Raw genomic sequence first — 14,402 nt, forward strand, 5'->3', positions numbered from 1 at the left:
GCTGGAGTCAAAGTATCACTTGCGTCTGCCTTTCACCGGGTAAAAGCAAAATATTGTGGATATTGGAAATCCTAAACGAACACAGAAAATGCTGGAGAAACTCAGCAGGTCAGGCGGATCTGTGGAAGACAGAAACAGAGTTAAACATGTCAAGTCCAATATGACTCTTTCTTGCCAGATCTGCTGAGTTCCTCCAGCTTTTCTGCATTTGGTTTACATTACATCACGACATAGTGATGTCGAGGCCAAGATGTTTAATTACTAGACCCTCTTTGAGTTACTCAGCTCTCAATACTCAAGAGACTCCTCAGATACTGAAGCAGTTCATGTTCTAATGCAACAAGAGCTAGACAATATCCAGACTTGGGCTGAGAAGTGGCAATAACACTCGCACTACTCAAATATCAGGCTATGACCATCACCAATAACAGACAACCCTATTCACCACTCCTGGGCATTCAGTGGTGTTACCATTACTGAATTCCCCACTATCAACAGCCTGGGAGGTACTATTGAGCAGAAGCTTCATTGGACTCGCCACACAAATGCTCTGGCTACAAGAACAGGTCAAAGGCTAGGGACACTATGGCAAGTAACTTGTCTCCTGACTCCCCAGAGCCTGTCCGACATCTTAACGGCATAAATCAGGAATGTGATGGAACACTCTCCATTTGCTTACATGGGTGCAACTCCAACAATACTCCAGACGTTTGACACCATCCAGGACAAAACAGCTTGAGTGGCACCCCATCCATAAGTGCCCACTCCCTGCACCACTGACGCTCAGTAGCAGCAGTGTGCACCTTCTGTAAAACCCACTGCAGAAATTCACCAAAGGTTCAGAGAGAGCACCTTCCAAACCCCACAACCACTCCATCAAGGACAGGGGCAGCAGATATGTGGGAACACCACCACTTTCAACTTCCCCTCCAAGCCACTCACTATCTCGACTTGGAAAGTGATCACCGTCCCTTTACTGTCGCTGGGTCAAAATACTGGAATTCCCTCCCTAATGGCATCGTGGGCCAACCTGCAGCAGTTGAAAAAGGCAACTCACCACCACCTTCTCAAGGGCAACTAGGGAACAGGTAATGAATGCTGGACAGTCAGCGATGCCCGCATCTCACAAGTGAATTAAAACAAAGGTGATTCAGAGGCTACTCCAGCTTACAGAAGTAGAGCAACAAATTAGTCAAAGATTCAGATACAGCTCAAATTCCCGTTTCAGCTCAATTTAATACAACTAGCCAGAACATTGATCTTCCCCAACATGTACATACTGACCAGACAGACAATGTTAGACACTGAATCCTGAAATAGTTAATTTGAAAATGGAAGAATATTCATCCCTACAGGTCAGTCACGGGATGTTATTAATGCAGACAAATTACTTTAGGCTTTCCTACAATTTTACTGCAAGTTGTTCAAAACAGAGTTTTCAATTTAGATACTGGAACAATCTGCCCCAAAGCTTCAGTTTCAGCCTCAGAGAGGAGTTTTATCTGGCAAGTGAGCACCACGCGGCACAACCAGGGACCTCCTACCTTGCCGCACTGCTTGCACTTGCCCTCTTGCCGCCTCCGATGAACCCAATGGTGCCGGACAAATGTGGGCTGAGGAGACAAAGGGGAAACGAGAACCGCACAAAATCAGGTGTTCAGTTTGTAATAAATGATGAGGAGGAGGAGCCAGTGTTGAACTGGGGTGGATAAAAAGTTAAACATCACACAACACCAGGTTATAGTGCAGCTCCTTCGACAGAAGTGAGCACATGTGTGTGTGTGTGTGTGAGAGAGCGAGAGCGAGAGCGAGAAAGAAAAAGACAGACAGACACAGAGCGCGAGAGAGAGCAAGTACGAGAGAGCCATAAAGACAGATTGCAAGAGAGAGAGAAAATGACAGAGAGCACCAGAGAAAAAGAGAGAGACGAGAGCACATACACCCAGAGAAGAAAAGAATCGCCTTCACTTCTTCCAGATCCCAACAACTGCAGAAAGCTAAACTAAAACTCCTGGGTTTGTGGGAGTTTCACCACAACCATCCAGGCTGCTTCTATTGTTTTAACTTAAAAAAAAAAAACCACTAAAGGCCTCACAAGCTGCTTACTTTACTGGCTTTCCAACCTGACAGCTTAGTACCTCTGTCTTAAAAGCTCTCTCTTTCAAAAAATAATGATAAAAGATCTTAAGGCTACAACATCGTCATAGGATTTCCTGTGCAGTTGTCTCCAAACATATTTTTTTTAAAAACACAGGCAATTGGGTAGGCACTGTTCAAAACCAACAACATTCCTAACTTTACCAGATATAACTACAAGGCCAGCTGGAAATACCCAACCTTGACTAAACTCTAAAAGATGTACTATCTTTGTAGACAATGGATATCACAGGCTCTGCTGTATGTAGAGATTGCAGCCAGATTCTTAGTTAGAGGTAAAGGGACTGGCTTAGTATCAAACAGCAATAACATTCAACAAATTGAGACAGTGGCTTTTTATTTACATACTTATTATTAATAAATGTCCTTACCTCTCTAATGTTACGTGACCCAGACTCCCGGAATGTTGGTTTACATCTAAAACTTATCTGTGGGGTTTAAATAACAAAACGTAACATTAAAACTGGCCTCACCCTTAACAGGCGCGCACAGCCAGGGAAACAAATATTTGGCAATCAATTTTTGCAAAAGCTTTATATAGATCTCCAATATTTTTTAAAAATGTAATCATTGTGTGGGATGTGGGCATCACTGCCTGGGCCAGTATTTATTGCCCGTCCCGAATTGCCCTTGAGAAGGTGGTGGTGAGCTGCCATCTTGAATTGTTGCAGTCCATCTCCTGTGGGTTGACCCTCAATGCCATTAGGGAGGGAATTCCAGGATTTTGACCCAGTGACAGCGAGGGAATGCCGATATATTTCCAAGTCAGGATGGAGAGTGGCTTGGAGGGGAATTTGAAGGTGGTGGTGGTGCTCCCATACAGCTGCTGCCCTGGGACTTCTAAATGGAAGTGGCCTTTGGTCTGGAAGGTGCTGTCTGAGGATCCTTGGTGAATCTCTGCAGTGCATCTTGTAGATAGTACACACTGCTGCTACTGAGCGTCAGAGATGGAGGGAGCGGGATGTTTGTGGATGTGGTGCCAATCAAGCGAGCTGGTTTATCCTGGATGGTGTCAAGCTTCTTGAGTGTTGTTGGGAGCTGCACCAATCCAGGCAAGTATTCCATCACATCCCTGACTGCGTCTTGCAGATGGTGGACAGGTTTTGAGGAGTCAGGAGATGAGTTACTCACTGCAGGATTCTTAGCCTCTGACCTGCTCTTGTGGTAAGTCCAGTTGAGTTTCTGATCCATGATAACTCCCAGGATGTTGATATTGGGGGATTCAGTGAAGGTAACACCGTTGAATGTCAAGGGGCGGTGATTAGATTGTGTCTTGTTGGTGATGGTCACAGCCTGGCATTTATGTGGCATGAATACTTCTTGCCACTGGTCAGCCCAAGACTGGATATTGTCCAGATCTTGTTGCAATTGGACATGGACTGCTTCAGTGTCTGAGGAGTCACGAATAATGCTGAACGTTGTGCAATCATTGGTGAACATCCCCACTTCTGACCTTATAATGGAGGGAACAGCTGAAGATGGTTGGGCTTAGGACACTAACCTAAGGAAATCCTGTAGAGATGTCCTGGAGCTGAAATGACTGGCCTCCAACAACCATGACCATCTTCCTATGTGGCAGGTATGACTCTAACCACAGAAAAGCTTGCCCCCCCCCCCCCCCCACCCCCCATGCCCATTGATTCCAGTTTTGCCAGGGCTCCTTGATGCCACACTCAGTCGAATGCAGCCTTGGTGACAAGAGCTGTCACTCTCACCTGACCTCTGGCATTTAGCTCTTTTGTCCATGTTTGGTCCAAGGCTGTAATGAGGTCAGGAGCTGAGTGGCCCTGGTGGAACATAAACTGGGTGTCACTGAGCAGGTTCTGCCTGATCACCCCTTCCATCACTTTACTGATGATCAAAGGTAGACTGATGAGGCTGTATTTGGCTGGGTTGGATTTGTCCTGCTTTTTGTGTACAGGACAGAGAACATAGAACATAGTACAGTACAGCACAGAACAGGCCAGGCCCTTCAGCTCACAATGTTGTGCCGACCATTGATCCTCAAGTATGCACCCTCAAATTTCTGTGACCACATGCGTGTCCAGGAGTCTCTTAAATGTCCCCAATGACCTTGCTTCCACAACTGCTGCTGGCAACGCATTCCATGCTCTCACAACTCTCTGTGTAAAGAACCCGCCTCTGACATCCCCTCTATACTATCCTCCAACCAGCTTAAAACTATGACCCCTCGTGTTAGCAATTTCTGCCCTGGGAAATAGTCTCTGGCTATCGACTCTATCTATGCCTCTCATTATCTTGTATACCTCAATTAAATCCCCTCTCCTCCTCCTTTTCTCCAATGAAAAAAGTCAGAGCACAAAAAAGTCAAACTCTCTTCATAAGATAAGCCCTCCATTCCAGGCAGCATCCTGGTAAACCTCCTCTGAACCCCCTCCAAAGCATCCACATCTTTCCTATAATAGGGCGACCAGAACTGGACGCAGTATTCCAAGTGCGGTCTAACCAAAGTTTTATAGAGCTGCAACAAGATCTCACTACTCTTAAACTCAATCCCCCTGTTAATGAAAGCCAAAACACCATATGCTTTCTTAACAACCCTGTCATTTTAAGGGATCTATGTACTTGCACACCAAGATCCCTCTGTTCCTCCACACTGCCAAGAATCCTATCCTTAATCCTGTACTCAGCTTTCAAATTCAACCTTCCAAAATGCATCACCTTGCATTTATCCATGTTGAACTCCATCTGCCACCTCTCCGCTCATCTCTATCCTGTCAATGCCCGGCTGCAGCCTACAACAGCCCTCTATACTGTCAAGGACACCTCCAACCTTTGTGTCGTCTGCAAACTTGCTGACCCATCCTTCAATCCCCTCATCCAAGTCATTAATAAAAATTACAAACAGTAGAGGCCCAAGGACAGAGTCCTGTGGAACACCACTCACCACTGACTTCCAGGCAGAATACTTTCCTTCTACTACCACTCGCTGTCTTCTGTTGGCCAGCCAATTCTGTATCCAGACAGCTAAGTTCCCCTGTATCCCATTCCTCCTGACCTTCTGAATGAGCCTACCATGGGGAACCTTATCAAATGACTTGCCAAAGTCCATATACACCACATCCCAGCTCGACTCTCATCAACTTTTCTAGTCACATCCTCAAAGAACTCAATAATGTTTGTGAGGCATGACCTGCCCCTCACAAAACTGTATTGACTGTATTTAATCAAGCCATGCTCTTCCAGATGGTCATAAATCCTATCCCTCCGAATCCTTTCTAACACCTTGCAGGTGACAGACGTGAGATTTACTGGTCTGTAATTGCCAGGGATTTCCCTATTTCCTTTCTTGAAGAGAGGAATTACATTTGCCTCTCTCCAGTCCTCAGGTATGACTCCAGTGGAGAGCGAGGATGCAAAGATCTTCACAACTGGCGAAGCAATTGCATTTCTCATTTCCCAAAGCAGCCGAGGACAAATCTGGTCCAGGCTTGGCGACTTGTCAATCTTAATGTTTGACAAAATTTTCAGCACATCAGCTTCCTCTATCTCTATCCATTCAGCATGCACACCTGCTCTTCAAAGGTTTCATTCACTACAAAGTTCGTTTCTTTCGTAAAGACAGAAGCAAGAAACTAATTTAGGGCTTCCCCCACATCCTCAGACTCTACACACAAGTTCCCCATGCTATCCCTAATCAGCCCTACTCTTTCTTTGACCATTCTCTTATTCCTCACATAAGTGTAAAATGCCTTTGTGTTCTCCCTAATCCATTCTGCCAAGCCTTTCTCGTGCCCCCTCCTGGCTCTCCTCAGACCATTTTTGAGCTACTTCCTCGCCTGCCTGTAATCCTGTAGAGCTGGAAATGTGTTGCTGGAAAAGCGCAGCAGGTCAGGCAGCATCCAGGGAACAGGAGAATCGACGTTTCGGGCATAAGCCCTTCTTCAGGAATGAGGAAAGTTTGTCCAGCAGGCTAAGATAAAAGGTAGGGAGGAGGGACTTGGGGGAGGGGCGTCGGAAATGTGATAGGTGGAAAGAGGTCAAGGTGAGGGTGATAGGTCAGACTGGGGTGGGGGCGGAGAGGTCGGGAAGAAGATTGCAGGTTAGGAAGGCGGTGCTGAATTCGATGGATTTGACTGAGATAGGGTGGGGGGAGGGGAAATGAGGAAACTGGTGAAATCCGAGTTCATCCCTTGTGGTTGAAGGGTTCCTAGGTGGAAGATGAGGCGTTCTTCCTCCAACCGTCGTTTTGTTGTGGTCTGACGATGGAGGAGTCCAAAGACCTGCATATCCTTGGTGGAGTGGGAGGGGGAATTGAAATGTTGAGCTACAGGGTGGTTGGGTTGGTTGGTCCGGGTGTCCCAGAGGTGTTCTCTGAAACGCTCCGCAAGTTGCCGGCCTGTCTCCCCAATATAGAGGAGGCCACATCGGGTGCAGAGGATGCAATAGATGATGTGTGTGGAGGTGCAGGTGAATCTGTGGCGGATATGGAAGTTTCCTTTGGGGTCTTGGAGGGAGGTGAGGGGGGAGGTGTGGGCGCAAGTCTTGCACCTCCTGCGGTTGCAGGGGAAGGTGCCGGGAGTGAAGGTTGGGTTGGTGGGGGGTGTGGATCTGACGAGGGAGTCACGGAGGGAGTGGTCTTTACGGAATGCTGATAGGGGAGGGGAGGGAAATATATCCTTGGTGGTGGGGTCCGTTTGGAGATAGCGGAAATGACGGCGGATGATGTGCTGTACATGGAGATTGGTGGGGTGGTAGGTGAGGACCAGTGGGGTTCTGTCCTGGTGGCGGTTGGAGGGGCGGGGCTCAAGGGCGAAGGAGCGGGAAGTTGAAGAGATGCGGTGGAGGGCATCGCCGACCACGTCGGGGGGGAAATTGTGGTCCTTGAAGAAGGAGGCCATCTGGGTTGTGCGTTTTTGGAACTGGTCCTCCTGGGAGCAGATGGGCGGAGTCAAAGGAATTGGGAGAATGGAATGGCGTTTTTACAGGGGGCAGGATGGGAGGAGGTGTAGTCCAGGTAGCTGTGGGAGTCGGTCGGTTTGTAGTAGATGTCCGTGTTGATTCGGTCGCCTGAGATAGAAATAGAAAGGTCGAGGAAGGGGAGGGAGGAATCTGAGACTGTCCAGTTGAATTTGAGGTCGGCGTGGAAGGTGTTGGTGAAGTGGATGAATTGTTCAACCTCTCGTGGGAGCACGAGGCGGCACCGATACAGTCAACGATGTAGTGGAGGAAAAGGTGGGGGGTGGGGCCAGTGTAGTTGCGGAAGATGGATTGTTCCACATATCCTACGAAGAGGCAGGCATAGCTGGGGTCCATGCGGGTGCCCATGGCTACTCCTTTCGTTTGGAGGAAGTGGGAGGATTGGAAAGAGAAGTTGTTCAGGGTGAGGACCAGTTCAGTCAGTCGAAGGAGGGTGTCAGTGGAAGGGTACTGGTTGGTACGGCGGGAAAGAAAGAAGCGGAGGGCTTTGAGTCCTTCGTGATGGGGGATGGAGGTGTACAGGGACTGGATGTCCATGGTGAAAATAAGACGTTGGGGACCGGGGAAACGAAAATCATGGAGCAGGTGGAGGGCATGGGTGGTGTCCCGAACGTAGGTGGGGAGTTCTTGGACTAAGGGGGACAGGACGGTGTCAAGGTACGCAGAGATGAGTATGGTGGGGCAGGAGCAGGCGGAGACAATGGGTCGGCCGGGGCAGTCAGGTTTGTGGATTTTGGGTAGGAGGTAGAAGTGGGAGGTGCGGGGTTGTGGGACTATGAGGTTGGAGGCGGTGGATGGGAGATCCCATTCTCCCAATTCCTTTGACTCTGCCGCATCTGCTCCCAGGAGGACCAGTTCCAAAAACGCACAACCCAGATGGCCTCCTTCTTCAAGGACCGCAATTTCCCCCCGATGTGGTCGACGATGCCCTCCACCGCATCTCTTCCACTTCCCGCTCCTCCGCCCTTGAGCCCCGCCCCTCCAACCGCCACCAGGACAGAACCCCACTGGTCCTCACCTACCACCCCACCAATCTCCATGTACAGCGCATCATCCGCCGTCATTTCCGCTATCTCCAAACGGACCCCACCACCAAGGATATATTTCCCTCCCCTCCCCTATCAGCATTCCGTAAAGACCACTCCCTCCGTGACTCCCTCGTCAGATCCACACCCCCCCACCGACCCAACCTCCACTCCCGGCACCTTCCCCTGCAACCGCAGGAGGTGCAAGACTTGCGCCCACACCTCCCCCCTCACCTCCCTCCAAGGCCCCAAAGGAAACTTCCATATCCGCCACAGATTCACCTGCACCTCCACACACATCATCTATTGCATCCTCTGCACCCGATGTGGCCTCCTCTATATTGGGGAGACAGGCCGGCTACTTGCGGAGCGTTTCAGAGAACACCTCTGGGACACCCGGACCAACCAACCCAACCATCCTATAGCTCAACATTTCAATTCCCCCTCCCACTCCACCAAGGATATGCAGGTCTTTGGACTCCTCCATCGTCAGACCACAACAAAACGACGGTTGGAGGAAGAACGCCTCATCTTCCGCCTAGGAACCCTCCAACCACAAGGGATGAACTCGGATTTCACCAGTTTCCTCATTTCCCCTCCCCCCACCCTGTCTCAGTCAAATCCATCGAATTCAGCACCGCCTTCCTAACCTGCAATCTTCTTCCCGACCTCTCCGCCCCCACCCCAGTCTGACCTATCACCCTCACCTTGACCTCTTTCCACCTATCACATTTCCGACGCCGCTCCCCCAAGTCCCTCCTCCCTACCTTTTATCTTAGCCTGCTGGACAAACTTTCCTCATTCCTGAAGAAGGGCTTATGTCCGAAACGTCGATTCTCCTGTTTCCTGGATGCTGCCTGACCTGCTGCGCTTTTCCAGCAACACATTTCCAGCTCTGATCTCCAGAATCTGCAGACCTCACTTTCTCCTCAAAGATGTAATCCTCTAGAGCTGAGCTTGACCCTAGCTTCCTCCAACTTACATTAGCTGCCTTCTTTCTTTTGACGAGAAGCTCCACCGCTCTCGTCATCCAAGGTTCCTTTATCTTACCACTTCTTGCCTGTCTCAGAGGGACATATTTATTCATCACTTGCAACAACTGTTCCTTAAACAGTCTCCACATGTCTATAGTGCCTTTACCATAGAACAGTTGCTCCCAATCCATGCTTCCTAACTCATGTCTAATCGCATCATAGTTTCCTCTTCCCCAATTAAATATCCTCCCATTTTGCCTAATCCTCTCCTTCTCCATAGCTATGTAGAATGTGAAGCAGTTGTGGTCACTATCACCCAAAATGCTTTCCCATCACAAGATCTGATACCTGCCCCAGCTCGTTTCCGAGCACTAAGTCTAGAATGGCCTCTCCCATACATGGACAATTTTCCACATTGTCAGATAGATGTACTGGAAGCGCTTGGCTAGGGGAGCAGCAAGTTCTGCAGCACAAATCTTCAGTACTACTGATGGAATGTCATCAGTAGCCTTTACAGTATCCAGTACCTCCAACCATTTCTTGATAGTATGCAGAGTGAGTCAAACTGGCTAAAGACTGGTATCTGTAATGCTGAGCACCACTGGTGGAGATGAGATGCACCATCCACTCGGCACTTGACTGGAGATTGCTGTGAAAGCTTCAGCCTTATTTTTTGCAGTGATATGCTGGGCTCTTAAATCATTGAGGATAGGGATGTTAATAGAGCCTCCTCCTCCAGTGAGTTATTTAATCACCCACCACCATTCACGACTGGATGTGGCAGGACTGAAGACCTTAGATCTGATTCGTTGGTTGTCACATCTCTTAGCTCTGTCTATCACTTGCTGCTAATATTGTTTGGCATGCAAGTAGTCTTGTTTGGTGGTTTCACCAGATTGACACCTCATCTTCAGGTTTGCCTGATGCTGCTCCTGGCATGCCCTCCTGCACTCTGCACTGATCAGACTTGAAGGTAATGGCTGAGTAGGGGACATGCCAGGAAGTGACTTTGCAGTGTCCATGAAATGAATTTAGAAACAGTGGGTGGAAAAATCAGCGTCATCCATTCTCTGGGCTGACGTTAGGTTTTTGGAGATTGCACAAAAGGGGACGAGAGAGTCAACGTGGCTTTTTCCAAGGGAAAGCCACATCTAAATTTTCAAAGCGATATTGAGGGATCGATGAAAAATCAAAGTATGAAGAATTCAAAGGTATGAGAGATTGCCAGATGATTTGCAGGAACTGGTGACAAGGAAATGAAATTGGTGGTTGAGTAGGATGCAGGGCAGGGGTAGTAAAAATGGAATTGCCCACTGGCAGAGACAGCCAGTAGCTTTTCACTATTACGTGTAAATAAGACTGGCATGAGTTGTGAGCAAGGAAATCTGGTACAATTTTCCAGATGATATTACAACGGAGATATTGCAAGCTCAAAGTGAAAGCAGAAAATGGTTATACTTATTTTAATCAGGTCATATAGTGGAACAATGACAACTCTAGTTTAATGAAACAAAGTAATAATCTGGAAAGAAAAATACCAAACTGAAATACATTCTTAATGACTGGGTAGAATGAGGGAAGGGGGAGATGGATATACCATTTGTGATTTTTTAAGAGTCTAGATTCCAGATTAGTTTACTGCATAATAACATATATTATCCATGTCATGAAAAGCAAGGACAGACAGTATTATACAGGGTACTACAATATACAGAGCACTACAGATGTTATAGAGACCACTGCGGAGATTATAGTGACCCCCCCAACTGCAGTAACACAGCACACACTCTCAATTACATAGAGTGCTATTGCATTTACACATGGTGCTACAGGAATTACACAGAGCATTACAGGCTTATCCAGGAAGTGAAAAGTAAATTCAAAGTCTCCACAGTTTAAGAGGACCATTCGCTGACTGGTGGTGAGGAACAAGGTTGAGATGGCAAGGTCTTCATGGTGACTTAATCAATATGGGAATCACGTTGGTGTGACTTGACTGTGCAAACTATCCATATTGGCAACTGAGCAAACTGACCCTTTCGACCATCGGGATACTACTCAATCAGACTGAACGAGAGAGAGGCGAGTTCATTGGAAACTCAATCGATGGGAGTGAATGGGTAGGTCACTGGACCATTGTTGTTTTCTCCCCAAAAACAAAGATGCATGACATGAGGGGAAAGCTGTTTGAAAGGTACAATCTCCACATGCCATCCTAGTTTAAGGCAACACGTCGTTTAAAGGAACATCCTGCGAAAGTGTTTTCTTTCCCATTCAAAATTAGATGAAGAATACGAATCTACATGAACGACCTTTACAACTAGGATGTTAATTGGGAGCATATCTCTATAGATACAAGAGATGAAAGAGACTTACTTTCTCTAGAAGCTCAATGCAGGGTGTGTGGACCACAATCTTACAGGCAGCACATTTCTTCCGTGACACTGACTTCTGCTACAGAGAGAGATGAAAGGACTGATTAAACTGTGGCCCAACAATCAAATACGAACTTTACAACACCTCTCCCTCCCTTCTCCTGAACGACTAGCCCCACCAGGATCATCCACAACCTAAACATGTGAAGACCAGGAACTATTCAGGAATTATGACAGTTCTATTTAGCCTTTGTTAACATGGTCGTATTTCTGGATAAGGAGGAGGGGCAGCTGACAACAGTAATGAATCAGGATGACTAGGATCTGCCTTGTTCCTTTCCAGTCAGCACCAGCCATTACTTTGTGGATTAACCAGCATAGACCCATTAACCTCCAGCGTCTCTTCACCATCTCAGCTCAACATTCCTGCAATTCAACTGAAAATACAAACTTGTCGCTCGTTTCCTCATACCTTATTCGCCAACCTCAAGATCAAAACGCTAAACTTTTAGCTTCAAAAGGGGAGTTTGTGCTTACTTTACAAAACAAATCCTCTTCTTGAACACCATCAGGGTCAATATTTCATATTTAGGGGGTCATCCTGCTATAACGCACATTTTGTCAACGCAAATTCACTGTAACGCGATTGACGAATTGGGGACGCTAAAGGGCGAACTTTTAAAACGTGTGTGGGCTGTAACACGCTTACATCGCCACACTTTAAGCATTGTTTCTAAAGCGCAATTTTTCTACGACACAAGATTGCACGCGAACACAACCATCACACTACAGAAGAATTGACTGTATTTAGAATTTGCCAGGGCTGGCGCCCTCTGCTGAAACCACAGCTTAAATAAAAGAAATGACCTTTCCACCACATCCTTCCTAAGCTCAGCCAATGAAGTACTTTTGAGCTGGATTCACCACTGGGTGTGGGAAACCATTTTGTGTACACCGAAATCTGACCAACAGGGATGACGTTGGTTGAGGGTTTATAGCTGGTCAGGATCGCCCAGGGAACCTCTCTGCTCTCCTCTGAATCACTATTATGGGATCTTTGCAAACACCCCAAGATGTTAAATGGAGCCTCTGATTATCAAGTCTATCCCACCAACAATACTGCACGGAAGCATCAGTTTAGGCTAAGTGCTCAAGACTTTTAACTAAAATGAGATTGAGTCGTAACTGAAAGTTGTGAACGTTTGTGGTTTCCCAGTTTAATGTGTTTAAAGTTTTACGTCAAACCATGCAAGCTCATTCTACACAGGGAAACCATTCAATTCATCCTACATTTCAGGGGGGGATGAGCCAGCATTGGAAAGTGTATCGAGAGGGTTAGAGGAATTGTTCCAGGGGTGAGGAATTTCAGTTATGAGGATAGTTTGCAGAAGCTGGGACTTATCTCCTTGGAGGGGAGATCGGTCAAAAAAAAAAAGTTTTCAAAATCACGTAGAATCTGGACAGAGGAGGGAAGCAAAAACTGTTCCAATGTGTGAAATGACTGAGTATGACAGGGCATAAATTTAAAGTAATCAGCACAAGAATCAAAAGCAACGAGAGAGAAAGCTTATTGAGGCAGCCTGTGGTTAGGGACTGGAATGCACCATCTCAGAATGTAATGGGAGTGGTTTAAATTGAGGCTTTCAAGAGGGAATCGTCTGGTTCTCTGATGAAGAAAGCATGTGCAGGGTTTGAGGGGAAGGGCAGGAGAATGCACAAGGTAGACAGTCATTTAGAGAGCCACTAAGTCATGATGGAAAATGGGCTCCTGCAGCACAATAATAATTTGGTCATTCTGTGGTGACTTTGATCTCCCCACAGCTCTACATCGTCACATGCTTTACATGCTTCACAGCGCCAGAGACCCGGGTTCAATTCCCGCCTCAGGCGACTGACTGTGTGGAGTTTACACAATCTCCCCGTGTCTGCGTGGGTTTCCTCCGGGTGCTCCGGTTTCCTCCCACAGTCCAAAGATGTGCAGGTCAGGTGAATTGGCCGTGGGAAATTGCTCGTAGTGTTAGGTAAGGAGTAAATGTCGGGGTATGGGTGGGTTGCGCTTTGGCGGGTCGGTGTGGACTTGTTGGGCCGAAGGGCCTGTTTCCACACTAAGTAAGTAAGTAAGTAATCTAATTTTTGATATAATTTTCACTTCAAAGATGTATTCAAATTCACTGCCTGTCAAATAATTTCTTTGTAGAACTGTAGATTAACCCCCTCACTTCTCAGGAAAGAAAACGTATATCAATTGAACAGGGGAAGACTTGATTTTTTTATTCGTTGACAGGATGAGGATATTGCTGGTTGTACCACCATTTATTGCCCATCCTTAATTTCCCAGAGGCATTATGTGAGTCCAGAGTCAAATGTAGGCCAGACTAGGTAAGGATGACAATTTCTTTACCTAAAGGACATTAGTGAACCAGATGCCTTTTTCCAACAATCAACAATGGATTCATGGTCTTAATTCCAGATTTTTATTCAATTCAGATTCTATCACCTGCCATGGCAGAACTCAAACCCAGCTTCCCAGAATATTACTTGGGTTTTTTGATTCACAGTCCAGAGATAATACCATTTGGTCATCATTTAAAACCTACACCAAATCCCCTTATTGTCCACTTTGCTTCGACGGAATTGATTTCAGTTTCTCAGGTCTCCTCTCTCGAACTGTTTTCATTGCACTCTCCCTATAGCTTTGGTGTTTCAATTATCTCATACCCAAACCTCCACACATTCCAACTGTGGCCTAACTATTACTTGAGAGAGATTTCTTCTGTCTTCTTTCATGGAGGCAGACACAAAGCAGGATGACAGGACTGCCCTACTGAGGAAACTGGGCCTGTATCCTCTCAAACTTAGAAGAATGAATGACAGTTTCATTGAAATTTAGAAAATTCTTAAAGGGCCAGAGTAGATACAGAAAGCAAGTT

The 14,402-nt window shown here is 46.8% G+C and overlaps 1 protein-coding gene across 8 annotated transcripts in view; it reads right to left on the reverse strand.

Annotated features, from left to right (window-relative positions):
• Positions 1-14,402, reverse strand: part of dgkza (diacylglycerol kinase, zeta a) — a 553,752-nt gene that overhangs the window by 296,247 nt on the left and 243,103 nt on the right. For 7 of the 8 annotated variants that reach the window (XM_087996765.1, XM_087996764.1, XM_087996762.1 and 4 more), the window contains 3 exons: positions 11,474-11,551; positions 2,529-2,585; positions 1,545-1,613 (listed from right to left, as the gene is read on the reverse strand). In XM_087996765.1, coding sequence (XP_087852891.1) covers positions 1,545-1,613; positions 2,529-2,585; positions 11,474-11,551 — 204 coding nt within the window. The remainder of the gene's footprint in view (positions 1-1,544; positions 1,614-2,528; positions 2,586-11,473; positions 11,552-14,402) is intronic. The other variant, XM_087996758.1, reaches the window with a different exon arrangement.

This window comes from Chiloscyllium plagiosum, unplaced genomic scaffold (assembly GCF_037043375.1).
Source record: "Chiloscyllium plagiosum isolate Xiang-an unplaced genomic scaffold, Cpla_swu_hap1 HiC_scaffold_18, whole genome shotgun sequence".
NCBI classification, from domain to species: domain Eukaryota; kingdom Metazoa; phylum Chordata; class Chondrichthyes; order Orectolobiformes; family Hemiscylliidae; genus Chiloscyllium; species Chiloscyllium plagiosum.